Source organism: Agelaius tricolor, unplaced genomic scaffold, assembly GCF_023055355.1.
Source record: "Agelaius tricolor isolate 1412-34295 unplaced genomic scaffold, bAgeTri1.0.p SCAF_1, whole genome shotgun sequence".
NCBI classification, from domain to species: domain Eukaryota; kingdom Metazoa; phylum Chordata; class Aves; order Passeriformes; family Icteridae; genus Agelaius; species Agelaius tricolor.
The window spans coordinates 64,502,843-64,529,613 of record NW_027269261.1 but is presented as its reverse complement, the minus strand read 5'-3'; the positions used below and the strand labels follow the sequence as shown (position 1 = coordinate 64,529,613).

At 40.4% G+C, this 26,771-nt stretch overlaps 2 protein-coding genes across 5 annotated transcripts in view; both read left to right on the top strand.

Annotated features, from left to right (window-relative positions):
- Window positions 1-11,237, top strand: part of PKIB (cAMP-dependent protein kinase inhibitor beta) — a 54,372-nt gene extending 43,135 nt beyond the window's left edge. For all 4 annotated transcript variants that reach the window (XM_071437637.1, XM_071437619.1, XM_071437627.1 and 1 more), the window contains exons 2-3: window positions 6,553-6,727; window positions 10,390-11,237. In XM_071437637.1, coding sequence (XP_071293738.1) covers window positions 6,580-6,727; window positions 10,390-10,475 — 234 coding nt within the window. In that variant the 5' untranslated portion in view covers window positions 6,553-6,579 and the 3' untranslated portion in view covers window positions 10,476-11,237. The remainder of the gene's footprint in view (window positions 1-6,552; window positions 6,728-10,389) is intronic.
- Window positions 11,238-22,215: 10,978 nt separating this feature from the next.
- Window positions 22,216-25,634, top strand: FABP7 (fatty acid binding protein 7). Its single transcript, XM_071437608.1, has 4 exons — window positions 22,216-22,384; window positions 23,015-23,187; window positions 23,813-23,914; window positions 25,338-25,634. Exons 1-4 carry the CDS (start codon window positions 22,312-22,314, stop codon window positions 25,386-25,388), a joined length of 399 nt encoding a protein of 132 aa, XP_071293709.1. The 5' UTR covers window positions 22,216-22,311; the 3' UTR covers window positions 25,389-25,634.
- Window positions 25,635-26,771: the final 1,137 nt, after the last annotated feature.

Sequence of the window (26,771 nt, the reverse complement as noted above, 5' to 3'; positions counted from 1 at the left end):
AAATTGAACTGCAATGTTGTAGTTGCAGGGACTCTTCATGGCAAGATTAGCTGTAAAAATTATCTAATTCTGAAATTACTCCTCATATATATTCCTGAAAGTGGGCAAAATTCTCTTGAATTTCAGGCCTAATACAAATTCTAAGAAAGGATTTAGCAGGTTGGAATTGTGTGGCTGAACTCAGAAACTGGTGTGTGCATTTGCAACCGGAAATGAAAACTCTGTGGGGATGAATGGACTAAATATAAGAGGAAGAATTAGGTTGGTCAGTTGATTTGTTACCACTGAGCTTCATTTCTTATTCCATAGTAGGGGATGTGTTTGATTTCTTTCCAGCACAGCCGATGAGTTAGAATTGAATTGTGTTTCCCATGAAGTTGACTAACATTTATGTCTGTCAGTGCTCTTGGTCACTCACAGGCATTTGGAAAGTGACATGCTTGGTTGCGTGGTATCAACTGCCTTCAACTAATGTCACTTCATTTATTACTCACTGCAGATAACTTCTGATTCAGTTGTCAGTATCATGACCCCTTCTCCTCTCTCCCTTATTTTCTTTCACAAAGAGAAAATGGTGCCATTATTTAGAAGTGCTATTAGTTCTATAGTGTGTTCTCCTGTGCATCAGAGCACTGTGCATACTCAGGGGTCAAATGCAGCTCACAGTCAAGCTTTCTCCTCTGTACATGTTTGTAGAGGGTGAACTGCACCATTGGTATCTGCACATCCTCCAGAAGCTTAAAGGCAGCAGGATCAATCCTATGTTGCTTTTTTTCCCTACTTGTTTTTCCCATGAGTATAATATTGGCTTTATGGAAGTGATCAGAAAATTCAACTGAAAGTTTCAAAGTTCCGTTCTGAGGAAAAAAGAGTCCTACAGATTTGGCTAAGTTTTTCAGATTCTGTGCCCTAAAATTATGGACTTCTGAACAAAAGGATTAAGATCTTGGGTACTTCTGAGAGCAGGAAATGGAGGAATGGTGCAATCATGATATCCTGGTCTGACCATTTTGGTATTAAGAAGATCATGTATGGAAGCTGCTTTTGCACACTATTGATAAGGATGTTGCTTCTGGTGCAAGAGTGTAGAGCAGGTCATGTACCCAGAACAGAAGTAAATCATAAGACATCCCAAAAATATCACGTCCTATATGGGCTGTAACAGACAGACTGAAACATATGTAGAAGGACATGCTTCTTCACTGTAGATTTACTGAGATGGGATATAAGCAGTTTCCCTGCATAGGAAAACAAAAAATTTTTCTGAGAACATTTTTCTTAGAAAGGCCAACTCTGTACAGGAAACCCAAATCATCTTTTTACAGAAAATAATAAAAAGTACTCTTGTTTCTAGTTTAGTGATACATTAAAAAACCTGAAAAGTAACAAAATACTTCTTTTTCCTTAGTGGATCACTTCTAGTATTCATATAGTTAGCTATATTGCTTCTGCATACCCAGAAATGTGTGATTTCTTGTACTAAGCCCTAAATAAAATCGAGACCCCTGTGTTTGGATATATATATATATATGGTAAAGATGTATTGGTAAAGAACACTTGCTTATCTTTCTGTGTGCTTCCCAGCAGTAGGGTTGCCAGTGTGTAACAAATGTTCCTGATGTGAAAAATCACATAAGAGAAATTTTTCTCACAAAATTTATGCAAGTGCCCAAGTTACTCTTAGTCATCATCGTAATCTCTAGGCTGTCTTCCTTAAAAGCATGGATGTTCCTAGGTGGTTTTTTTTCCTTTTCTGTGGTCCAGAAATGCCTCAGGATAAAGCATAATGATTACGTGAGCATGTATAATGAGAATGTTCCTATTTTGAGACCTTTGGTAAGAGGAGACAAAGACATGAGGATGCAGCTGCAGCAGAAGTGGATGTGAAAGCGTGGCAACTGCATAGCAAGAAGACGTGGTTTTCATCTCAGTTGCACAGAGGGAAGCACTTCATTCAATATGTTTTCTGTTCTCCTTACTTAGAAAGTGAACCTACAGGCTTCTGGGGTAGAGGTACACAGAGAACACTCATTACAAGTAAATAAAGACAAACTAAACACCACTTGAAGGACTAAAGTTTTTTCTGAATATATTAAGATGCTGAAATGCATCTCACAGTGAGAGACCCACAAGACACAGAATCAGTCAGTCTGGTTCTGAAAGTACTACTTGGCTATTGAATTTTTCATCTGTTTTGTGAGAGGATTTCATGCTTTCCAGTTTTTTTTTTCTGCTAAAGGGCAGTCACAACAAACAGTGTTTGGGAAATGTAGCTTTCTCTGATAGCACAGGCAGAGACTGTTCATAAGTTTTTGACAAAAGTGCCTGAATAGCAAGGAGTAATGTGTTTGGTCTTTCAGGCTCCTGCATGGAGTGGAGTTGCCACAGTGCCAATGCTGGGAACCTTTTGATATTTATTGAGGAATAGTTTGTCCTTCCAAGCAGAACAAATCTGGTGTTTTGTGTGTGTTAGACAGTAGAAAGATCAGAAGCAAAATTAGGTTTCACAAATACTTAAGGTGGTGATTTATCTATTTTCTAACAGATAAGAGTGAGGAACACTGACATTAAATGTTGACTGTGGCACCTGCTCACAGCTGAGCACCCTGAAGCATTATTTCCCTCAACACAAATTGTTTCAGGAGAATTATTTGTTCTTTTCCTGTCATTTATTTAAAGACCTTCTCACCAGATTCTGAATCATTTCCCCGCAAAGGGATGGCTATGCTGTCAGCAAAAGAAGACTCAAAGACTAACAAACTAGCTGTCTTTTAGAGAAAATGCCACTGGTAGTTTACTTGCCATTGTTTTGTCTGGGGACATTTACCTGAATATCTGATAGATCATTAATTGAGTTTTGCTTTTGGCTGTAGTCAGTTTTCACAAGCAGAGCATTTCCTTCCCCCATGCACACCTGGGTAGTCTGTTGTGCATTCTGGGTGATCCTGCAGGCATTTCAGAGGTACATATGAGAGGATTAATACTCTCAAAACCTCCTTAACACTGTCTTGGCCCAACAATGACCTGCAAAGTTAGTCCTGGTGATGGAGTGCTAGCTGGGATGCCAGCCATAGCCTTCAGTCTCCTAACTGGTAGATGAGCCCTTCTGGGACGTGCACCTGCCTTCCTACTATTGACCCTCTGCAGACAGCCTCCATCCCTGCCCAGTTTCCTTATACTTTTGGGTAGACTGGGCTTTTGTTACAGCAAAAAGGGAACTGGCACAATACAGAACTTAGTGATTTGGAAATCTGGCACTGTTCTTTTGGAACTGTGCTCCATTAGTCTGGTGAGCAGTCACACAGGAGAAAAATGACAACAGTAATTTGGAAACTTGGAGAAGCAACTGCACACAGGCATTGGCAACATGGCAACATTATCTTTGTCTCGGATGAGGCTGGAGCAAAATGGGTTCAGTGAAGCAGAAGAAGATGCTGGCAGCAGGAGGAGGAGGAATGGATTTGAGAAAAATAGATGCTGTGCACACTGTAATTGTTGTTTACTCTGTGAAGAGGCATGAATAATACTGTGCTTAACAGATGCAAGGAGATGCCAGAAAGGTAGATATTTTCCAATGAATGTCTTAAAAAATGTAAAGGTAGAAACAGATGAAGAGCAGAGAAATTCTGTATACTTACTTGGATGTAGGCCTTAGAAAACACTGATAAAAGAGAGCCTCAGAAATGAAATTAAAGAAATCCCTTAGAACATTAATGAACAAAATGGCATTTCTCTCAAGTATAGCTGCAAACTACTTTGAATAATGTCTGTCATATGTTGGGAGTTGAGCTTAAGTTTGGTTATATGGACCTATAAATGGACTTACATTTTGTAATGTCAATTCTAAGCCTCTTGGGGTCCCTCATCTTTCAAACGTATTTCGAGAACATGCTGTGCTAGTGCAGTGTAGATAGAAAAAAACAAAGGTAAAAACCCTTAATGGTAAATGTTATGTATATAAAGGATGTATTTTTAGATAACTAAATTTTAATTATGGCCACCAGATGGATGGATAATGATCAGCTGATTTTCTGTCTGACAGATGTTCTAGATTTGTCCAGATTTGCATACTTTTTTATTCAAGTGCATAAATCAAAATTCACTTATGTGGGGGCACGTCAGACTGTGTCCTTCATAATTTTCCTGGGTTGTCTAGTATTATGCACTGAAGGGAGATTACATCAGAGGAGAAAGATATGTGCTGGAGAGGAAAGCGAGGGCTTTGAAAAAAGTGCAGAAGTGCAAACTGTACTGCAGACTGTACTGAAGAAGAGAGTAGCTTCATATGGCATGAGTTGTAGACCAGATTTTCTCCATTTAAAAAGTAATAATTTAGGGGCCAAAACATCCATGCAAGAGTGAAAAGTGGGGAGATGAAAAGTCCCAATGCAGAGAAAGTGTGTTTTGATGTTAATGTCATCCTGTAGGTCTTACTGAACAGCAGCCTACTCACAACAGTACTTTTGGCTCCACCATATTAATGAAATGAAATTCATTATGAAATGAAATGGGTAGGAAATGCAAGCATGCTGGTATTTTGGCGTTGAGAGTAATTTTGACAATTTTACTAAACAAAAGGAGACCCCAAACATTTTCTGTTCTGAAGTGTAATTTACAGTCTCTTTACTTTCTGTGGTGAGCATATGAGGAAAAGGATTTAGGACACCTAGAGTTTAATAAATATGAATATCCCCAAAAGCCATGAGACTGCATATATAATCATGGATTCATTCTCCTTCTTTTCATATTTTGTGCCAAGTGCTGATCTCACACTCAGATAGTATAATGCTAAATCTAACTGAGAATGTCAAGGCATGTTTGACCATTGGACTGGATCATCTTAAAGGTCTCTTCCAACCTTGATGACTCCATGATTTTTACTTGCTTTCTGAAAAATGTCATTCTTGAATGCCCATGTATAGTTTCTACATTTTGCCACTGATGGAAAAGTTTCATTTGGATTTTACCTGTTTTTCTGCAGAGCAGGAACCTTCTGCTAAATTTCCAGGTGAGACCTTGCCCTTACTGCCCTTTTTAAAGCAAGCAGTTTATTTGCATGTTCAGGTCGCCTCTCAGACTTAGCAGTCCTACTTGTGCCTTTATTTCTTGTCAAGAAGGATTCATTGCTTCTATTACAAGTTACTTAGAGATATAAAGAAAATTAAGAACATTTCTTCTTGGTTTTGGATTGATGAAAGACACTTTGATGGAGAAAAGAAAATATTTGTGGTAGAAATGGCAGGTTAGTATCAGTAATCTAAGTTCTGCCTTTCCTTCCTGCACATCAGAGCAAGTAATGTTTGATATCTATTTGTATAATTTTTTCTATCTGTGAAATGAAAGCAATAATATTTTCCAAGCATGGCAGAATTTTAAAAGGGGGACTGTGATGCTCTGCTTCTTTTATGATCAACACTAACATGATTGACACTTTCCATATCCAGTTCTTAGTCTAAATACAGCCAGTTGTCAACCAAAAGCTGACAGCCTTCAGTCAGATTGGTCTCCAGTACCATCTGTATCCCTTCCCACACAAAATGTTGACCATATTTACACAGAGACAACATTCCTGCTCCCACATTGCAAACAAAATTTCATTCATATAGAACAAGTAACTATTGTTTTGAATTGAGTAATGGATACCTAATTATTATAAATTGGTCTGTTAATTATCACATTATTGTGTAAATTGATTGCATTATACCCTTTTGGGACTGCTAAGGGCAGTTTTCACACTCTTTGTGCCACTTGCCAGCCAAGTGTCCTTCTGGTCTAGGTGTTCACACTTCATCTGTTGATAGTGACCATGCAAACATCTCTGAGCCTGATTGAAAGCCCATTGCAATCCTCAGTTTTCCCATTCTGCTCAATGGGCTTTGAGACAGGGATTGCAGGAGCAGAATACAGTTGGTTTCATTATTTCCAGGATTCAGTTATTTATTAGATAGAAGTCACATGCTCAAGTGAAGGTTAAACCAGGCTAACAAGCAGCAGAGGAAAACAAGTGGTTTGATATGTGAAGGATAAAGAAATTCTACAAAGAGTTTCATTTTGTGCTTTGAGAGGTCATTTTATGTAGTTTGCGTCTTTGTGAAATGAGTTTGTTCTAACAAGATTCTAAATAAGAATCTGAACAAGATTCACAATAAGGAAAGCATGCTTTACTTCACACAGACTGTATGACAACAGAGTTTTAGTTTCTTCCAGGTGGTTGTATGGCAAAACGCTTAAAAGAAGGGAATAGGTCACAGTAAAAGGACGTGGAGATGGCTGGCAGAAACAGCTGTTGCTGACCCTATTCACAGTTTTCTTGTTGGTGCAGAGTTGTTTATTGTGCTAGTCTGATGTGCAAATGGCACGGTAAGGACATGCACAGACACTCTTGTATCCTCTCCAGGGGAAGAAATAAAACTTAAACACTCAGTATTGAAATGTATTGTTTTTAATAACAAAAGAACCATTGGGCAAAGCCTCTGGCTATTGACCATTGAGCAGGTGATTAGCATCCATCAGGCTACAGCTGTTTTCTCCTTCTGTTTGTTACATATGCAGATGTTGCTATGAGGAAAGGAGTCAGCAATGACTGATGTAGAGCCTGTGGTCACAGATTTTGCCTCATCAGGACGGTCAGGCCGCCGAAACGCCTTACCAGATATCCTGGGCTCTCCTGCTGGTGCTGGGACTTCAGACCTGCCACACAAACTGGCTGAGCTCTCTGTTTCAGAAGGTAATGGCTGGGCATTCAGAAAAGGACATTTATATGAAGTCATCCTTTGCTTTTTTTTAAGACTTCCACCACCGTGCAGTTTTGATACCATTACTACTATTCCTTTCATCATTTAGAATTAAATTCAGCCTTCCAAAGCAGTTATCACCTGTGCCTCCAGATGAGACAAGTTAATATTAACCCATATCCATCCACAGATCCAGTGTTAGCAGCTTTAGGGAAACAGCTCAATGCTGGGAACTGAATTCCAGTTCCCTTAAGGGTGAGAAAACACAGTTGTGCTTCCGGGCAACTTGGAAAACACATGACTCCAGCTATAAATTCCAGTGTACTACTGCACTGAGATTACTTTGCATAAGACAGCAGAGCTGTGCTGTTGGTACAACGACAGCTCTCAGAATATACAGGCATATACATTAAGAGTAGTGTTTATAGTATTTTACTCCTGCTTAGTAGGCTTTCAACTTTGCTATCTGAGACCAGTGTCCTGTTTTGCCATGTCCTCTAATTTGATAAGGTGCTCTGTTGATATAGCACAGGTCTAAATCAACACCAGCTTTGTGAATTCTTTTTACTTTCAGAGTAACTTCGGATGAATTTTTAGAAAAATTCTGATTTCTAATGCCTAAGAAACAAAAAATATGGACTGGCCCTAAGCATGATCTGTCCCTATTTTTTTTAATCTGAATCAGAATTTTTTTCAGAAAACCTTTTCTTCTCATGCCCATCACTGTTGCTGTTGTGGTGCCACCACAACAGATGGTCCCATATCCAGGAGCAGTGATGGTGTGAGAGCAGCAAAGGGGAAAGCAAGCCTGTGCTAAGGTGCGAGCAGTCCATGAATCTGAACTGAAGTAGATCATTAAAGAGATTCCTAGTCTCCAGGGTTGCATATCCTCCTTTTACAATGCCCAGAGAAATTACAGGATGCTAGGTGGACAGCCTCCTAAAGCACTGTAAAGGCCAGGAAGAAGGATTTATTTGATCTCAAGTTGTTATTTTGATGATTTAATTTATAGTCATGTGTTGGGGGTTCTGTAGTCTAAACCCCACATGGGCCTATCTACTGCTGAGCATGGAGAAAGAACATTTCTTGGAGGAGTGAGAAGGGTGGAATGACCATATCCTGACTTGAACCAGAAGAAGTGAGGAAAATAAGCATCTAAATGGATTCTGGAAGAAGGTACTATTTTGTCTTGAGGAGACATTTTTTCCTATGAACATGAAAATTATGTCCCTGCAAAACAAACAGGAAAGAGTGCAAAGTCTTTTAATAAGAAAATTTATTGCATGGCATAAGATAAATATCTAGCCCTCCAGATGACACAATAGTCCTCCTCTCCTGGTCTCCATCCAATTCATTAAGAAGAAGAAATGAAACACAACTATGTTAGTTTTAGCAAAATGTACTGATGCTTTCTTAGAAATACAAGACCAGCACTGCCAGGATTTGAAGAACAATTAAGAACCTGGAATTGTCCTTGGCTTTTGTCATTGACATGTGCCAGAGCATGTTGGAAGGCAGCATATTCTGTTATCAGCAGTTTACAGTAGTGATAATAAGAAGTGAGTACAGAATGCAGTTAGGTCCACTGCAACAGCTTGGGTGCTTTCTGGGGATGGGAAATCCACAAGTATCAGATGGGAATTTCAGCTTCATTGTGTTGTAAGTTAAAGTTTTGATGAGACAGCAAGCAAACTAAGGAGAATTCATCAAAATGGAGAGACAGTTTTGAAGTTCAAATGTGGTGGCAGGGAAACAGTTTGTGAAACATTTGGGAGTCTAACAGGCATTTCTTTTGCCTATTTCTGACTTTAACAATAAGTAGTTTAAAAAGGAAAGTCATTTGCCGCTCCAAACAAAGAAATTAGATAAATGAGAGAAGTGGAGAAGATGGAACATGTGGCTATATAAAGTATGCCCTATTTTGTTGCTACTCTCAAATTCAGATTCAGTGAAGATTATGGGAAATGGTGATGAGGACTCTCCATCTTGTTTCAAATTTAGCTAATGTTCATTGGATCATACATTTCCTCTTTCTAAAATGCTGTCAGCTACTGTGAAAAGTCAGGAACAGGATGTTCTAATACTTGCTGGTTTAGAAGAGAAAAGAGACTTTGCTCTATTTTTTTTTTTTTAATACACAAGGACCATACCTGTATGATGTAAATATCCATGTGCACTGTAAGCCACACGGAGCTGACATTCTTGTGAGATGAACAGAAGATATCCTGGCACCAGCTATTTATCTTGGAGCCTAGCTCTGAAATGCAGACCATCTGTATCATATCTGATCCTCCTGTGGTGGTGTGTAAGTTTTGGAGTGCTGAGACTTTCCACAGGTAGTCTGGAACCACATTGAATAGTTGATAGGTGTCACTGGTGATCCAAAGGTTGAAGAGGAGGCTGCAAGAAGTTTGAGAGCAAGAAGCTATACTGGTCTTCCACATTTGGTAACCTGTGTTAGGGCACCATTCTGCCAATAACACTCAGCAGCTTAACTAGCACCTATTGCACTCCTAAGTGCCACCAAGTATGAGGTTAGATTTCCTCTAACAAACTGTTTTCCTCTGCCCTGTCTGAAAGACTCCACTGATATTAGATGTCCAGCCTGCACAGAAAAAGCCAAGAGAGGATATTACTCTGTCTCCCTTTCCACAACAGTGGTGTGCTACATAAGGCTGGAGGGTGTCAAGTAACTCGGTTCTTTATTGCTATAGAACTCTAAAGCCTCTGAATCTCTGAGCAGACTTAAAACATCAAGTAGTTTCTGTCAAGGGCTTTAGCTGATGAATTGTGTACAGCATTATATATTTGCTGTAATATGTAGAGACCAAGATATATAATTTTTTTGGGTGTTTTTGATATTTTATGGCAAGTGAGAAAATGTACCCCTTAGATTATGACTGTGGAGGAGATGGAGGAGTATAAAGTGGAGAACTGTACAGCCAGATGTGCTGAGCAGGCCTCTCCTTGTTCCCAAAAGCTATGGACTGCCATAGGTTTGGGTATGCTATTGCCACTGGTGCTACCATGTGGGGCTTGAAGGTAATGTGAAAATTATTATTATGGCTTGCAAGAAAACCAAGGCAAGAGGAGTTTCTGCTTCTCAGTGAGTAAACTTGATCAAAAGAAACAGCATGGAACAGTACATATAATGACTGGGGAGCTTTTATTTATACCAGTCATGCAAGCATTCTACTCTAATCTGTGGAAAAGTGAACTTCCACCTCAGAGTAACAAAAAATCTTGGGAAGACCGGGTAAATTCACATAGGTATTTCTTGTCAAAGAAGGTCAGACAGAACACTGGCATGTCCATAAACTGAAATGTTATCTACCTGTGACCACACAGTGCTCAAAGAAATGTGATGTTTTAATTTGATTTTGGAAATTACCCCCCCCCCCAAAAAAAACAGTAATACAAAGTAATTTCCAATCTACTTTTTACAGACAAATGCAGATTGATCAGCCTGTGCAAGAAGTGGGAAAATCATCTCCATCAGATGCCTCTCAAAGTTAATCTCTCTTTCTAAAGCACCCATGACTGTGGTAGTAAAGAGCCAGTCCAAACAGAGATGATCAGTGAATCCAAATAAAAACACATAAAAAAAGCTGTGAGAATGTGTGTGGTATAAATGTTTAACTCTGTCTCTGTTTAGATGCAGGAGCAGAGGGTGGAGAAGTGTCATCATCCAAAGCCTTGCTGGAAAGTCAAGAGGCAGAAGGAAAACGCAATGATTCCTAACACCTAAGGACTCCTGGGTTAATGAATCCCATCAACAGTTTCCCTGTGTCACCCCTTCTGAAGTGTGGTAGCAACTTTAGCAGCACAGACATGACTTGCCAACACACTTGTACCTAAATGATTATGTGGATGGCATACAGTTCTTTCCACTGTCATCCTTCTAAAGCAATGTTCTACATATCCAAATAGGAAGAAAACTAAAGAATGTATCTCTTGTTTTCAGTTCTCTCTAGTTTTGGATATAGTATTCATCCTAACTAATCTTCTTTGACAGTTCCAATTAATATACCTACCAGGAACTAATCATTGTTTCAAAATAAAAATTCTGTTTCTTAATTTCCCAAACCAGCTTCTTTCTCTCTGGCACAGAGATGTGTTCACTCCCCACAAAGTGATATTAAGTATATATTAGATTACAGACACTATCTGTAATTTATCTCCTGAGATTTTTGTTCTCATTAGACATATGTAGATGGGTGTGAGAAAAAAATTAATTACATAAAATAAAATTTTCTCCTACTCCTGTCGCCAGAAGGTTTTATAAACTACATAATCAGCAGTGTTTGTTTTCAGATTCTCCTTACCTCTGTTTGATTATGGCAGATTATCTCAGTTCTCCCACTCTTAGCAGTCTCGCCACTTCGGCCATTCGTTTTCATGCTGAATATTGTAGCTTTCATGTGTACCTAAAGTAAAGTAGGTATGTTTGTATATGATGAAAACTGTTTAATCTCACTGTGGAAATAAATATCTATAATCTTTTCTGTCTTCAGTTGATTTCTTAATGTTTCTTCTGTAGGACAATATTTAAAACCAAATAATTCATATTTCTTTTATTTCATCTGTGTTTCACACTTCCTTCACACTTGCAGCACTGGATATATTTAGTTTCTTCTCTGATACAATACAGACATTGAAATTTGGGTTACAGGAATAGATACTTCAGATACTTTGTTAATCTAAGCTAGTTTGAAGTTTTCGCTATAAAAACACTAATTATGAACCAGCTGAATTTAGGAAATTATTCATGTGCTAAATTCTATGTAAAAAATCCCCAATCTATAGCTATATACATAAAAGGCATTAACTGCTCACAAATGCACATTGTCATCTTACTGCAGGGGTTCCATACTCTTGTCTCCTTATCGCAAAAATTTCATACCTTCTTCATAGTTCTTGTGGGCAGCTCCTCAGAGCACTAACTCTTTCTTCTTCACAAAGTAGCCAACTGACTCTACTTCCCTAGTGAAGGGGCCAACCCACTCTTTTATAGCACTTTTCTTCTCATTGCTTACAGCTGTGGCCTGTTAAAGTCAGACCTGTTCCTACTATTTGATAATTGGCCCAGCTGCAACTCCTTAGGAGTAAGATTACTTTCTACACTATCCTTATTTTCTTATATTCTATCCCCCTACAAATGTATAATTTATAACTAGTCAAGGATGCTTGACACCCGGGGGAATTTATTGTAAGCACTCAGGTGTTTACTTTGTACTTGAGCTAAATAAACCTGCCTTTGAAAATATGTTGCATATAAAAAAGAATTTTAACAGCAAATTTGAAAAAATGCAGTAGTAAAAATTAAAATTTAAAATGGAATTTAATTAAAAGCAGGATGAACATTTTTAAAAAATCTGTAATATCTTATGTGTGTATTATCTAACTGCAAATTAACCAAGTTACAAATACAGAAATGCTTCTTTGCCATGTGCATGTACGGTTTGTGTCTAAACAAGTATTAGTCTAGACTGCATGAGAGATCTCTTTTCTAGTTAGTTGTAGCAATAAGAATATAGCAATAAGAATGTAGCTAGAATGTAGCAATAAGTAATGCCTGGATTTTACCAAATTTCTCTAGTTATGAGCCAAATGCATGTTTCTGACCACTATAAACTGACTCACAAACTGACTGATGTAGAAAACATTGTACTGTATGAACTTTGGTCTTTGGAGCAGAGTTTATTAGTTGTGCATGATTCTTGCCTCAGGCAGAAGGGAGCTCACCCCTTTAGGCTGTGTGAGGGGCTTTGTGCCATGCTGGGTACTCTGGGGCTTGGGCAGAGTTACTGTCTTAAGCACAGCTGAAGTTGGGGGAAGCTTTGGTTCATTTTCTTGTTAGTGTGCTGAAGACAGATAATAGTCCTACTAAACTTTGGCTGAGTCTGTAAAGAGCAAATGAAGTGGTTCTGAATATGTTTGTCACTGAGCCAGTTTATCCAGTTTCAACCATTATGCAGGCTGTACCACCCTCCCTTAGTTCAACTAATGGGTAATTGAGAACACTGCATTCTCTTGGTTCACATGGCCGCAGTGTTATGGCCCTGAATCAACTGGGTATTTTAAAACATGCTTAACTTTAAATGCAGACAGGTTTCACAGAAGTCAATAGAACTACTTAGGTGCCTAAAATTGGGTACATACTTAATTACCTTGATAAATGACAGCAGTAAACTTCTATTAAGACTAATCTGGTATTATAATGCATTAATCCCAATTTCCATTCCAGCAAGTTTGGTACAGGTAATAGCATCTTTTTCATCATCTTACAGCACTATCCTGGGCTTTCACAAAGCAAAGAATTTCATTTTAGTACCAAGCAAAAAAGGTAATTATGTTGTGTCCATATTTTAGAACATAACTGAGCAATTATCCATTCTTATCCACTCAGCATGCCAAAAAAAAAAAAAAGGCGGGAAGTACCCTTGTAATTTTATTGTGCATATATAAAACAATTTAGGTATTTTGAATATATAGAAAAATTGCCTTGATGTTTTCCAGATATCATTAAGAAATTATAACTAGGCTTGGTTACTTAAAAATTACAAGAGAGCAGTGGCTATAAGAGGCTTAAACTACCCTTTACCACTACTATCATTTTACCTACCATGATTAGTAGGCTAAATAGCCTTTATGTATCACGCACATAAAGATGAATACTTCAAGATTTAGCAAATTAATATTAGTTCATATTCCTCTCTTCTGTCTGCTAATGCTCTGTGTGTGATAAAGTCTATGAAACAGAATTGAACAAAGACTTGTCCATGGATTTCTCCATGTGTGTTCAGTGAGCATAAGCCCCAGAGAGTGGTGAGTGTGGGTTTCCCTGGGTCCAGACAGCACAGACCAGTAGGGCTGAGCCCATCGGGACCCCAGGGCACTTGCTCTGAAGTAGAAATAGCAAAGGCTTAAACTGTCCTGCCATCTAGTGGGATCCTGAGCCTGCCAGTAGGCTGTGCAAGGCAGTGAGGGGAGACACGTTTAAGAGACCTCAAACCCAGCTGCCAGCTGGGCTGATGAGAGGCAGGATGTCTCTAGCATGTCCAACACGTGCACTTCAGGAGTTTTGCTGTGGGCCCAGAACCTTGGTGCCTCTGTATACAGAAATCCATGTGATTGCAAGCAGGAGGCATCTTGTGTTTCAACCCATAAACTCATACTGTAAAACAGGTGTCTGAGTCTGCCTTGCAGCCTACCTTGCTTTAGGTGGCCACTCTGCGATTTGGGCTTGGGTGCAAATCCCACCACAGATGAATGTTTTCACCGTTTTTAGGTGTAATTGTGTTTCATCTTCTCAACCTGCAGCTTTTCTACTTTTGTTAGTGAGTAGCAGTGATTACTGAGAGCTCTTCCTTTACTGTCTTGGTTTATTTTCCTCTTCAGCCCAGTGGGGACTATCCCAATGGATGTAAGCAACAGGAAGCCTGAAGGCCGCCACTTCACCTTGGCATGTGCCACATCCTGATGCCAGATCTCTGGATTGTAGTGCAAGACTTACATTTGATAAATAGTGTTGTGGGGTTTCATGGTTGTTGTTTGTGTGGTTTGCATGTCTGTGTGTGTCTGTGTGTGTGTGTTTATTTCTTTGTTTGTTTGTTGGGGGGACAGGGGTTACCTGTGTGCTGTGGGCTTTCTGTATTAAATATATTTATAATAATTGCTTGCAATGTAAAGGCCCTGATGTGAGGATTTGGACAATCCCTACCAGTGCTTCATTCCTGGGGCTCTGCTGTGCAAGGATTGATGCTATAAATCCAGAGTTTATCACACAATGTATGGGAAAGCTAATCTGTGAAAGACTGGCTTGACCCTACTGTGTAGGGCTTTCTGTGCTTTTATTTCCAGACTCCCCGGGCATGTTTATCAATGATATATCAGCAGTGTAAACCTAAAAAGAAGGAGCATGTGAACTGCTGCTAATGCCCAGCAGTATTCCAAAAGCAGTTTCCCAGTAACGCACCCAGTTTCCTAAGGGTGCAGCAGCATTCCCGAGGGATGGGCTCCGCAGCCGTCAGGCAGCACCACAAGATGGCGCCCGAGCCCGCGCCAGCCACACAGCCGGGCCCTCGCCTTCCTCACAGCCTCTGTCCGGCTCCCGGCTCCCGACTCCCTGGGACGGTGGACTTCGGATCTCCTTCCGGACCTGTTTCTCCGGATCGCTGCCCTGAAGAAGAGCGGGGGCTGTGACAGCGCCGCGGGACGGAGGACGGGGCTCCCCCGGGCGCTGGCGGCAGAGGGCGCCCTTGCCTGGCGCGGCCTTCGCTCTAGCGGCTGCTCGTCCCCACACGGGCCCTGGGCGCCGCAATTCCCGCGGCTTCCCAAGCAAGGGGAAGGGGACTCAAGAATCCAATCCTATCCCGTTCCTTCCTTCCCTCTCGATTTGTCCTCTTATTCCGTTCAAAGCTTATACATGCTCCTTTCCTGTCTTCAGTGCTCAGCCCTTGCTTCACTCACACCTCAAGTTCAACATCCAGCGTTAGTGCTTTCAAAACTCCATACAAGAAACTAATCTCTTTAATTACCTCCGTATTCACTAAAATGAGATGGTAGAAAGACATTTCTGTTCCTCTCACAAAGTACTGGGTAAATTTTACTTTATCAGACAGATTCATGAGACATCCTTGAGCCAGGCCCAGAACGGCCCTTGTCTCTTACACAGAGACAGGGAAAGCTTCTATGGAAAACAAATAACATGTCATTATGCAAGTAGAGGTGCTGTTGCAATCTAAAAAAAGTGCTGAAATAAGTTTCTTCCGGGCATCTTCTTTCAGACAGCCTTTGAACTTTGCATCCTTTTTTTTTTTTTTTTTTTTTTTTAACAAAGGATGAAATGAAATGCTGGAATGTAAGAAGGAGTATATTTAAGGGAGGGAAGACAAAGGGCAATGAGGTGGAGTTCAAGGCATGACAGTTGCACCATGCTTCTGCTCCACAGCCCTCCTTTAATCAGAGCATCTGGGCCAATCATGGTGCGAGCAAGTCAGCCTGGTCCTGCACCCTCCACTGGCTCTGGACTCTGGATGTTTTGAGCTCTGGGTGCAAGGCTGATCAGTCATTCAAGAAAGTTTCAAAGGTCTGGAGGAAGATGCTATTAGAAGCCTTGTTTAAATATTACAAGATTAGTTAATGATTTTGACCACAGAGGGTCTGGTTTATGTTTACTGTTGCCACACTGAGGGGGAAACCTTTCATAACACGTATACATGAATGTAGGGAATTAGTGGCATAACATGTACACATGAATGTAGGAAATTAAAGGAATAGTGGCAGTATCTATAACTCCCTACTGGCACTTAGTGCAGTACAGTCCACAAAGTGAATCCCATGATGATTCAGGCAGGGACTACATGCCTGCTTTCCATTCTGTGTATGTCTGTACTTTTTCCCATAACAGACTGGATTTGGCAAACTACGAACCTACACTTAGCAAGTAGGATGTGTTTTTAAGTTTCCTGGTATAGGCTTGTCTATTGTGACCAACTCATGTGATTTCTTGCATAATCCAGGATATAGAACTTCTCTGAATTACTTCCTGCATCATGCCCAATAGCTGTGGTTGTTAGCATAGTTTACAATTTACAGGGTTGAAAAGTCTTGTAAGGCAGTTTGAAAGCTGGCCAAAGGCTTAAGTCTCCCCACAGCTAATATGCACTTCATTTTCAATATAAATTTCGTAGGTCTAACTTTCCTTCAGTGACTGGAGTTTTGTGTACCAGACTGAAGAGACTACCATTTCTCTGGGATTGTCTCCAAACATCTAGTATGACCAAAATTTTCCCCAAACTTGTCTTGGTTGTAGTCCTTATTTAAAGCTAGTTATGAGCTATCGTAACCCTGCAATGCTCAAGTTGGGCTAAAATTTTGTGTTTCAGGAAATTTATGTATTTAGACTCATGAAAACTCAGCAATGAGTCAGGGCTTGGTCACAAACCAATATGTAAAGCAGGGATATGGTTGCACTCTTGAATGAATCAAGTTAGGTATGTAATTCCAGCTAGGTCACCCAGCATGAGGTTTCATTTCAAATGCCTGATCTGTATCAGGCATTTATTCATCCATGACAGGCCCATAAATTGATAACCTAATTAAATTATTTATCAAGACTGGATTTCATATATTTCTCCAGATGCACTACCAGTGCTCTTTAAAACTTCTGAGGAAACGTTTGCTCTGAGTGAGAGATTCCAATTTAGAGGACACAAACCCAGAGGAGTGTGGCTCCAGCTGCATCTGGGAGATCATATCTGGCTCCAAAAGGCTGTGACTGTGTCCTGTCAGTCCCTAGCTCAGTGGAAGAGAGGAGGACCTTAGTAATATCCAAATGCAGGTAGTTAATGAGCTGAGTTGTAACTTTGCAACTGTTTTACAAATCCAGTAGTTGTTCTCTTAAATTCTTGAATTCTTGAAACTCAGTGAAATAAACCTGATTTTACTTCTTGCCTAAATCTCAGCTGGCACTGAGAGTGATTTCAGTATATTATAGAAAATCGAGTGCTTCAGATGGACAAACTGAATGCAGGTACATTAAGCCATTCCAAAAATTTCTTAAATTCAGCCCTGCAAATTGCACAGTTGTTTCTTGTTTTGCTGAAAGGATTTACCTTGGGATTGATTAGCTTGAGATTCATTATGCTGAACTCCAAATACTCATGCTTATTTACATATTTGACAGCGTCCATAGCATATTCTAGGGCTACAGAAAGAGAACATGATATTTGTGATGTATGACAACTTAAACTTGTACCTTTAACACTGTAAAATTTATATTGATGACAAAAATCATTCCCTCCTTTGCTATAATACAGTCCTTGGACCTTAATACAGAGGGTCTTTCTGCTCTAATAATATTCTCATTAGTCTGCCCTGAACACCAAATCTACATGTCTCTCAGAATCAGCTGCAACAGGTGAAATGCAAGTCACCTAATCTCTTTAAACCTATGTGCTATTTTTCCATTCCTTCTAATAAGAATTATTTTAATTTAGTATGTTCATAGTATTCACACGCCTTCTAAATTTCTCTGAGTTATTATTACTCCCTGAAATAGTCAGGTTGCTTATTTATACAAATTTGTTTCTTGCTTCCTTACATATACCCATGCTGAAATTTTAAGTCTGGAAAGCTGATTTCTTGTATTGATTTTTTACAGTAACTAGACAGCTATTGTAAGTGACACACAGTATCGGACATTTCTGTTACAGTTCAAAGGCTTTTAAATAGTTTTTCTATTCTTAAATGTAAAAGAAAGCAAAGACAAATATTAAAATAACAAAGGCCTAATGGCACAAAATTAAAGGAACTTCATCTTCAATAAATTGAACTGGGCGCCAGGAGAGTGGCTGGCTTTAATGCAGGCTAAATCTTTGAGGAAAATGTCTCACTTGAGTAATCTAAATGTAAGTGACACAGTAATATTAAACAAGAGATAACAACCTCCCAAATGCCTTTCAGAAGCAGAGAACACCCTGGAGATATTTCATAGCATTTGCTTACTTTAAATCATTGTCAACCAGCTGTCCTCCCAGCTTAAACCAATCTAAATATATGTCTAATAGTTCATAACGAGGTATTAGTGGGTGTTATTTTCCAGGACTCTCCTAAACTCATGTCACACCAATTTGTAACAGAAGAGAGAGTCTACAAGAATGAAATGCATGATCACAGACCATTTAGTTTTCACCAATTAGCAACGAACACCAGAATTAGACATTAACATGACTTTTGTCTAATGCTACCCTGTCCTGGCATTATTTTGCTTGAGCTTTACAGTGGCAGGAAACCTGCTGAACATGTTCCTAAGTTTTGTTCAAGATATGTCATGCTCTTAGAAAGGATATTGTAGTAACATGTCTTTCCTGCTCCTGCCTGTGCTTTGCCTTACCTTGCACCTCAGCTATCATCTGGTCCAAAGCTCCAGCAAAGCCCTTCCCATGGCATTTACACAGCTCAAAACTGGATTCATACAGATGCTTTGTACCTGGGACCATTCTGTGACCACTTGCTTGTGCAGCTGCATAATTTGGTGTCTTCTCCATGAGGCATTTATCTCTTTTTGAACCTGAGATTTCTAATTAGCTGTCCATTGATGGAGTAAATAAACTTAGGTATTTTCTGTGACTCACCAACAGCACTGAGATGGTTTCTTTTTATTAGGAAGATCAGCAAATCTCTTAGACAGCTAAGAGACATATACAATAATTTTAGTTAAGAACATTCTACTGCCCTGTTTGACATTATGTTTTTCTGTAGCTCCAAAAACAAAATCACACTCAGACCTGAAGAATCACACTCATCCTGTCTGATACAATAGCCACTAAACTCTTTTCATTTGTTTATTACACTGAGATCAAAGCTGCACAAAGATTTACAGCAGGACTTCAAACAAACTTAAAATTTGCTGAGAATACCCTAGCATGCTGTCCATAAATAGAGGAAACTTCTTTCAGCTGCACATTATTTTCAGTTTCTTTAATTCAAAAGTAGCTCCCTATATGTTTCATAATACAAAGAATTTAAAGAAATGCCTAAGTGAGCTAGGACCCTGAATCCTGTTGGCTTTCAATGGAATTCAATTCCTAAAAGGCTTCTGAATACCTACATCTGCTTTTGTACCAGGGGAGTTAGGCCCTGGTATCACTGCTGCCCTTTGTTGCACATATGGGTACAAGATGTTCTGCAGTTCCTGGACCTTCATTGCCAGAAATGTTTGAATAATACAATCATCACTGCATTATCTGAAGGTCTTATAACATAGTATCCCCTTAACATAGTATTCCTGACTATTGTACTACAAAGATGGTGAAAAGACAGAGATTAACTGAATTGGTGTAGCAAGAGAGCCCTGCCTGCATTATATCCAGAGGGGGACAGAGAAGAAGTTTTACTTTTTTACAGTGAGACATTAAGCCTTTAGTGACTGGCTGTTGTGGTTAGATGCTCAGCAGTTCCTGACACAGATTATGAGGAGTCCACATATGACAGAACCTCATGGTCAGACTTTTCTACTTCAGAACCTGGTAACCATCTTGTGGTGCTCCCTTCCTCCCCATACCCCTCACACCTTTTTTTTTTTTTTTCTGAAGAAGTAATGTTTTTGTTTTCTTTTGAGTACAGAATGAAGGCTGAATGAGGCTGACAGCCTCATTCTCTGAATGTGTGAGAGCATATGAAGCAGGGATATAACAGGGGGAAAAGTAGCCAAAATCAGTTTGTCTGTCCTATATCTGAAGGCTGAAGGTTAGAGCAGTCTCACTAGATGGCCTTTGGAAGCAAGGGTTACTCATTACGCAGGGATATCTTGCTGCAGAATTTTCATCTTTTAAGCAGACCTTGTACAGGGACTGCAAATGTGCCTACTTACACTGCTCGGGTGGTGTAAAGGGTTTAGTGTAAAGGAGAATGAATCCCTGGCTGTTCAGAATCTCCGGAGATACTGTTTGTCACAGGAGTACTCAGTCTGTTAAAATCATCCAAGTACTGACAGCACAAAAGAAACTCCAAGCTGGTATCCTGTGCAGCAACCCAAAATGCACACCAGGTCCATGTATTTCACACCAAGATCTCTGTTTCAGCCATAGCAAAGCATTTGTGTCACTCAAGATGACTTGTTCTAGTTTTTGACATTAGCATAACTCTTGCATAAGGCTCCACAATCAAACACAGGGCATAAGATGCTATGGAAAACATTTTGAACTGTGGCTTGTCACCCCACAAAGGAGTCAGTAATGTAACATTTCCTACTGTTGATTTACCCTGGTTCCAAATCATCACTAAAGCATATAGGTGGGATCTCACCATCATAAAACATGATGTGAGGACTCTGGCAACCTATCCACTTAAGAGGGAATGTGAACATTTTAACAGGCCCTGTTTTATATTTGAAGTATGGTACAAAGTGTTAAAAATGTATTTTTCTGAAGAAATTCTTATGTGCTTCCTTCCCCTTAAGGGTAGGTCATCCCACTAAGTACTTTATCTTATTTAAATACATTGAGAAATCCTAGCAGAACAGAGCTGTCCCATCAGTGTAGGTATGACTGCTTAAATTATGAAGGATCCTGAAGATGCTGCCTCCCAAAGGCCAGGCTGAAGCACTGTCCGGAAGAAGGTGCAAGGCAGAAGTGTCCTTGAGGAATCCAGCTACCAGGGATGGCACTGAATCATTTTCAGGAGTTTTATATCACAAAGTCCATGAGGCTGGTTATATACAAGCCCCAGTGAGCAAAGACAGCACGAGCTATCCCAGGCTCTGTGCACACATCTGCACCAGAATAATAAACAAGGGCTCCAGGGCTACAGCAAATAAAATCTGTATGAGGAGATAACTTTTTCTTGTCAGTACTGGGAGAGGAGACATTGCCAGTTCATGAGAATATTGCTAAAATAATTTAGAATTTAGTATCACAGATTCATAGAATGATTTGGGTTGGAAGGGATCATGCAGTTCCAAGCCCTCTGCCATGGTCAGGGACCATTCCACTAGTCCAGGCTGCTCAATGCCCCATCCAACCTGGCATGCTGAATTAAAATCCTGCCAGAAATATCATTTGCCCTACACCCAAAGAATATGCCATACTACAAGCGCCTGAAAGAAATACAAATGATGGTCAAAAACTAGTTTAAAAATGTTAGAAAGTATTCCTAATTGTTTCTATTTTTTATGGCTGAACTAGGTTGAAAATTGTTGAGGTTTTGTTCCTAAATCACATAAATTCTCTTTCACTCAGTCCCTGAGTTTTGTTGCAAGACCTGAAGTGCTCTATTCACTATTCTGGAATCCATCCAAGCCATAGGTCAGGAAAAGCTGGCACCGTGGGATGTCCCACAGAGACAGGCTGCTTTCTGAAAAGCACTCAAGATGAGACAAGATGACCACCTAAGGCCTTCAACAAATTCAAGGAACAACTAGAAAGAAGACGTAAAAAGAAAAAAGAAAAAAAGAAAAAAAGAAAAACAGTTTTAAGGTCTTTTTCTTCATTCTTAACCTCCAAATGATGACACTTGTGGAGCCAAGATGCCGTTAAGAGCCATGAACAGCAAATACCAAGTTCAGGCAGCATCCATACAGATGACATTGTGGGTAAAGGGATCTGTACTTGGCCAGCACCAAAATGGCCTTGAAAATCTTCATGGGAAAACTTTTGGCGCTGGCGTTCTGCAGTACCGCTACGATCCTATGTTTTCACTCAGTAGCCTTTCACGTTGGGTGCCCGCTTCTCGTTTAGCCCGCGCGTTCCCGTGACAGCGAGGCGGGCGGGCGGGGGTGTCCCCGGGGCGGCTCAGGCGATGAGTGGTGCGGCAGGCGGGGGCAGCCCCTCTCCCTGCCCCCTCCACGTCCTGCCGAGGGCCCGGCCGGCCACCCCGCGCCCCCTCCCCGGCGGCGGGAGCGCCCTCCCCCAGCGGTGCGGGCGCCGGGGGCGGACCGCAGCCTCTCCCCGCCTCCGGCTCCCCGCCGGGCGCCGGCTTTAAATGCGGAGCGGCGCGGCGGCATTGGCGCTCCTGCTGTCCCTGGCACCCCCGTTATCCCCGGCACCGCGCTTGGAACACGTAGCCGGCCGCCATGGTCGAGGCTTTCTGCGCCACCTGGAAGCTGGTAGACAGCCACAACTTCGACGAGTATATGAAGGCACTGGGTAGGTACGGCCGGGCGGCGGCACCTTTGGGATACCCTGGAATTTTTCACCATCTGGAAAAAAAAATATTGAAAAGGCTCCCTGCCATTGTCAGAGGTGTAGATGAGATATTGGCAGCAGTGGTGGTGATGGAGGGGGTGATTTTGGTGGCTGTGCTTCTATCCATAGAGCTAATTCGATGCGAGTCACTCACCTGGGGGGGCGGGTGTGTTTGTGTGGGAGAGGTTCCGGGAAATGCCCCCGCGCTAAGGGAAACGTGTGAAGGACGAGCACGTGCTGCGTGCGGATAACTTTGAAACAACCAAGCAAAAAAGAAATCAATATGCTGGAGTGATAAGGAATTGAAACTCTGAGCAGCGGAAGTGATCGAGGCCGTGCGTGGGACTGCGGACGGAGTGCGGTGCTGCCGTGCTCGGCGGCGAGGGAGGGCGCGGAGCTACAGCTGGGCGGACAGTAGCGGTGGAGACTCTTGGTACAAGGGCACGAGAAAAGCAGAAAGCAGCGTTTCACAGGGATAGCTTACAGCTGCAGAGCGGGGTGAAAGATCTCTGTACTTCGATATGTGGGGGGGGGAAAAAAAAGGTAAAAATTCCGAAGTTTGATGTTTCTCTTTTCCCTTGAATGGTCTAGGAGTGGGGTTTGCAACACGGCAGGTGGGGAATGTGACTAAACCCACTGTGATTATCAGCACCGAGGGGGACAAAGTAGTGATCAGAACTCAAAGCACTTTCAAAAACACAGAAATCAGCTTTAAACTCGGAGAGGAATTTGATGAAACTACCCCCGATGACAGAAACTGCCAAGTAAGTGAACTCAGGCTGCAGCCGCCTCTTTTTCTTGCCCCCCCCCTACCTCCCAGGGTCTGCCATTGGTAGGGTCAAAAGAAAAAGATGTAACTTCTGCTGCTACTTGTTACAGCGCAGCAAAGGGCAGGAAAAAAAGGCAAGACTGAGTCTTGCTTGCCCTGCCTGCTTACACACACCATTCCTTTTCTGAATGTATCACGTTGCCAGCTCCCTGTCGGTCTTCCAGTGTCAATTGTGTTAGTTGCCTGCTTTTCTCACAAGCTAAACATCATTTGGCATAATCCTTCCCAGTCAAAATAGTCAGATGCCTCTTTTTCTGCACTTTTGGGGGCTTAACTTCAGATATTATTTCAAGGCACATCCGAAGCAAGTTCTTGTGAGATTAGAACTCAAAGAAAACTATCTTTTCATCCTTCGACACAAGCAAGAGTTGTGTGGATTTCATGACTAAAACGAGGATGATTCATAGCCTTGGCTTTAAAATGGCTGGGACTCTTTATCATTCTCGATCCACATCCATCTATTGAAGAGAATTCAATAGAAGAGTGCATGCTGAATGTGTGAGCAGAATCCCAAGTACCTTAAATAAAGGCATGTCTTTGTGTTTCTGGGTATCTCACAGTCAGTTGTGACCCTGGATGGAGAGAAGCTAGTGCACGTACAGAAATGGGACGGCAAAGAGACAAACTTTGTGAGAGAAATAAAGGATGGCAAAATGGTAATGGTAAGTATGGAGCACACTGAGCATTCACATGCACCGCAAACACTCCCAACTTACCCTTATCTCAAACTTTGTGCATGCTGTGGCTTAGACAAATCCTTAAACTAGTTGGTGGGGAAAGCTAGCAGGGATTTTTAAAATATTTATTTTGGTTTGGTCTGTGTCTTGTTTTACTAACAATTAAAAATTGCTAGTGGCTTTAGGCAGGCGAGCCTGTGGATTTCCAGAGTATATATGTTCTTTTTAGACTTTTTACAAAAACCAAATAAAAAAGTCCTGGAGAGTTGTAATGATACAAAGTTCTTGATTAGATAGGAAGTTATCTGTTGCTAGCGGCAATTTAGACTTCTCTGAAAACTTGTTTTATGTATACACCCATAAATAGTATTTACTTACACAGAACAAGTAGTTTTCTGTGAAAATAAAATTTCAATATTGCAGGACCTAATAGCATTTTCATATTTAAAAATAAAGGATTTAGCCATCCTAGCTTGTTTAAAAACTATGATAAACAGCAATTATGTAGAGAAAAGTCTGAGTTTAAATTTGCCTGCTTTTCCAGACTTCTTAGAAACAAGACTATAGGGTGCATAAATGCTGTAAGTTACTATAGCTAATGTCCAGGATAGCACTTTTCATGGCACAGAGATGTAGCTTTCAAAAAAAAAATGTCTCCAGCTATACTAATTTATCAAACTTGGTTGTTGGAGAAGACCCGTTGTTTTGTTTTCTAATTGCTTCAGAATATCTGTGTGGATGAAGACTTGCAGATAATACAAACTTTAAAGCATACTGATACACAATGTGGCAAGTGTTTCAAGGGAAAACCTATACTTTTGTTTTTGAAGCACTATGCACAAATCACACATATACAGAAAATGTTGTCCTTTGGAATTTGAATACAATGAGGTGCCCTGTTCTACTTCAGGAAATACCTCCAGAACACAACTGCAGTGACTTAAGAGTATTTGGTAGTTCTAGCTACACAGGGTACAGAATGCATTTTTTTTTTTAGACAATGTTCTCCTAGAGTTTGTATTTATGCATAGTAGTATAGAGGCCTTGGAATTTTAGATTGCACATGTTAGTGGGATAAGCTTTGGGAAAATAAGTGTGAAGTTTGTATTGAAACAATCCTATATTAAAAAAAATAAACAGTAAGTTAAATTTTTAACAGCTGCCTTGTAAATGTGCATTATGTGTTTCTTGGGTGATAAAGCAGCAAGGAGAAAATATAATTTCTTATGGGAACCATAACTAAGGTTTGGCTTCTTGTTCATTTAAAATGTCAATCTAGATTTATTTGTTTTTCTATAAATTACATCACATAAACCAACCTTGATCTAGCATGGATTTCATAATGTGTTAAACCATTACAGAAAATGGTTCTGCCTCTAACATGTCTGTCTTTTCCTTGGACTTGCAGACTCTTACCTTTGGTGATGTGGTTGCTGTTCGCCACTATGAGAAAGCATAGAGCATACCTGCCTTCTGTCCAGATGTTACTTCAGCTGGATGGATTCATGTCCTGTCCATGACTGACTGTAGCTAAAATGCACATTTCTGGATTTCTGGCATGAAAGGTTAATAAAGTGGTTTTTGTTTTTTCGGGTTTTTTTTGGGGGGGGGGATGTTTTTTATAAAAAAGTCATGCCATCAAATTGGCATGCTTGTGTTGTATAGTGAAACAGGTTAAACTTGGCATTAAATTTCTGAAACACTTGCCTCTCTCTTTTTTTTTTTTTTTTTTTACAGTAAATACTTGAATTGTTTTGGAATGCAGATTAAACAAGTTAAAAAAATTAAAAGGTTTTTTGAACCTGTGCTTCTTTTGTATTTAATCAGCTAATATTCCAGTGTCCTGGAGGAAGGTGTTCAGAGTTTTTTTCCGAGCTAAAGGCCAGAAAAGTACGTGCTACACAGTGATGCAGCAGCCTTTCTATGCAGTGTAGAGTATTTAGGGAAATGAAAAACTTGCTTTGGCTTTTTGCTGGAGAAATCTAAACTTGACTGTACTTATGTAGACAGAGAAGTGAGATGTTCACATAAGTTTCAGCTCTTGTCTTCACTAGGTATTTGTTATTAAATGCAGGTTAAGATCAGTAGTTTGACAGACAATGTTCCAGAGTTTGTAGTGTTTTGGTTTTAATAGTTAAAGAATTTTTAATTTGCTTTGATAGATTTGGGTTTTTGGGGTTTTTTTTGTTGTTTTTTTTCTTTTGCTAGCATGAAAATCCTGAAGTCTTTCACAGGGTGGGAGGAAAGGATCAACAAGGTAACTCCCTTACATCAGTCTCCACAGGAATGGGAGGAAAACCAGTACAACATGAACCTACTGCACTTCCCTCTCAAAGCTGTTGTTTCATAGCTAATATGCACAAGAGATAACAATTTGCACTGTGAGCAATTTAAAATAAAGTGCTTTTAAAATGAGAAATTAAAACCTTATGCCTGAACAATGTATCCCTAAAAAGTCAGTGTGAGAAAAACTGCCTTACTCTTTGGAAAATTGAAACAGATCTTTGGCACCGTGGAGGAGATTGTTTACAAGGCTGTAGGTAGCTACCCCTCTCTGTGGTTCTCAGAGTCAGTGTGTAGAAAACATGGACTCTCCAAACAAAGGCAAAGCTGAGCTGTGGATTTAGCTGGTCATTGCTCTGTGAGTGGTATGTGTGGCTGCAGCCAGAGGTGTGCAGGAGGGGCATCTTGCCCAACTTGCCAGGCCTCCTTCTTCAGATCTGCCAGCAGCATGTTCTGCCATTTGTTTTTTTCCATCTATTTAATCCTCAGCTTCAGTACCTAGTACAGTCTTCATCTGCCTCCCCTCTGCTGCTGCCTGCTTGCCTGTGGGTGCATGTGC

Coding starts and splice junctions, on each gene's coding strand:
- FABP7 (XM_071437608.1), top strand. CDS start 22,312: ATGGTCGAGGCTTTCTGCGCCACCTGGAAGCTGGTAGACAGCCACAAC. Junction 23,188..23,812: donor CCGATGACAGAAACTGCCAA/GTAAGTGAACTC, acceptor GGTATCTCACAG/TCAGTTGTGACCCTGGATGG. Junction 23,915..25,337: donor AGGATGGCAAAATGGTAATG/GTAAGTATGGAG, acceptor TTGGACTTGCAG/ACTCTTACCTTTGGTGATGT.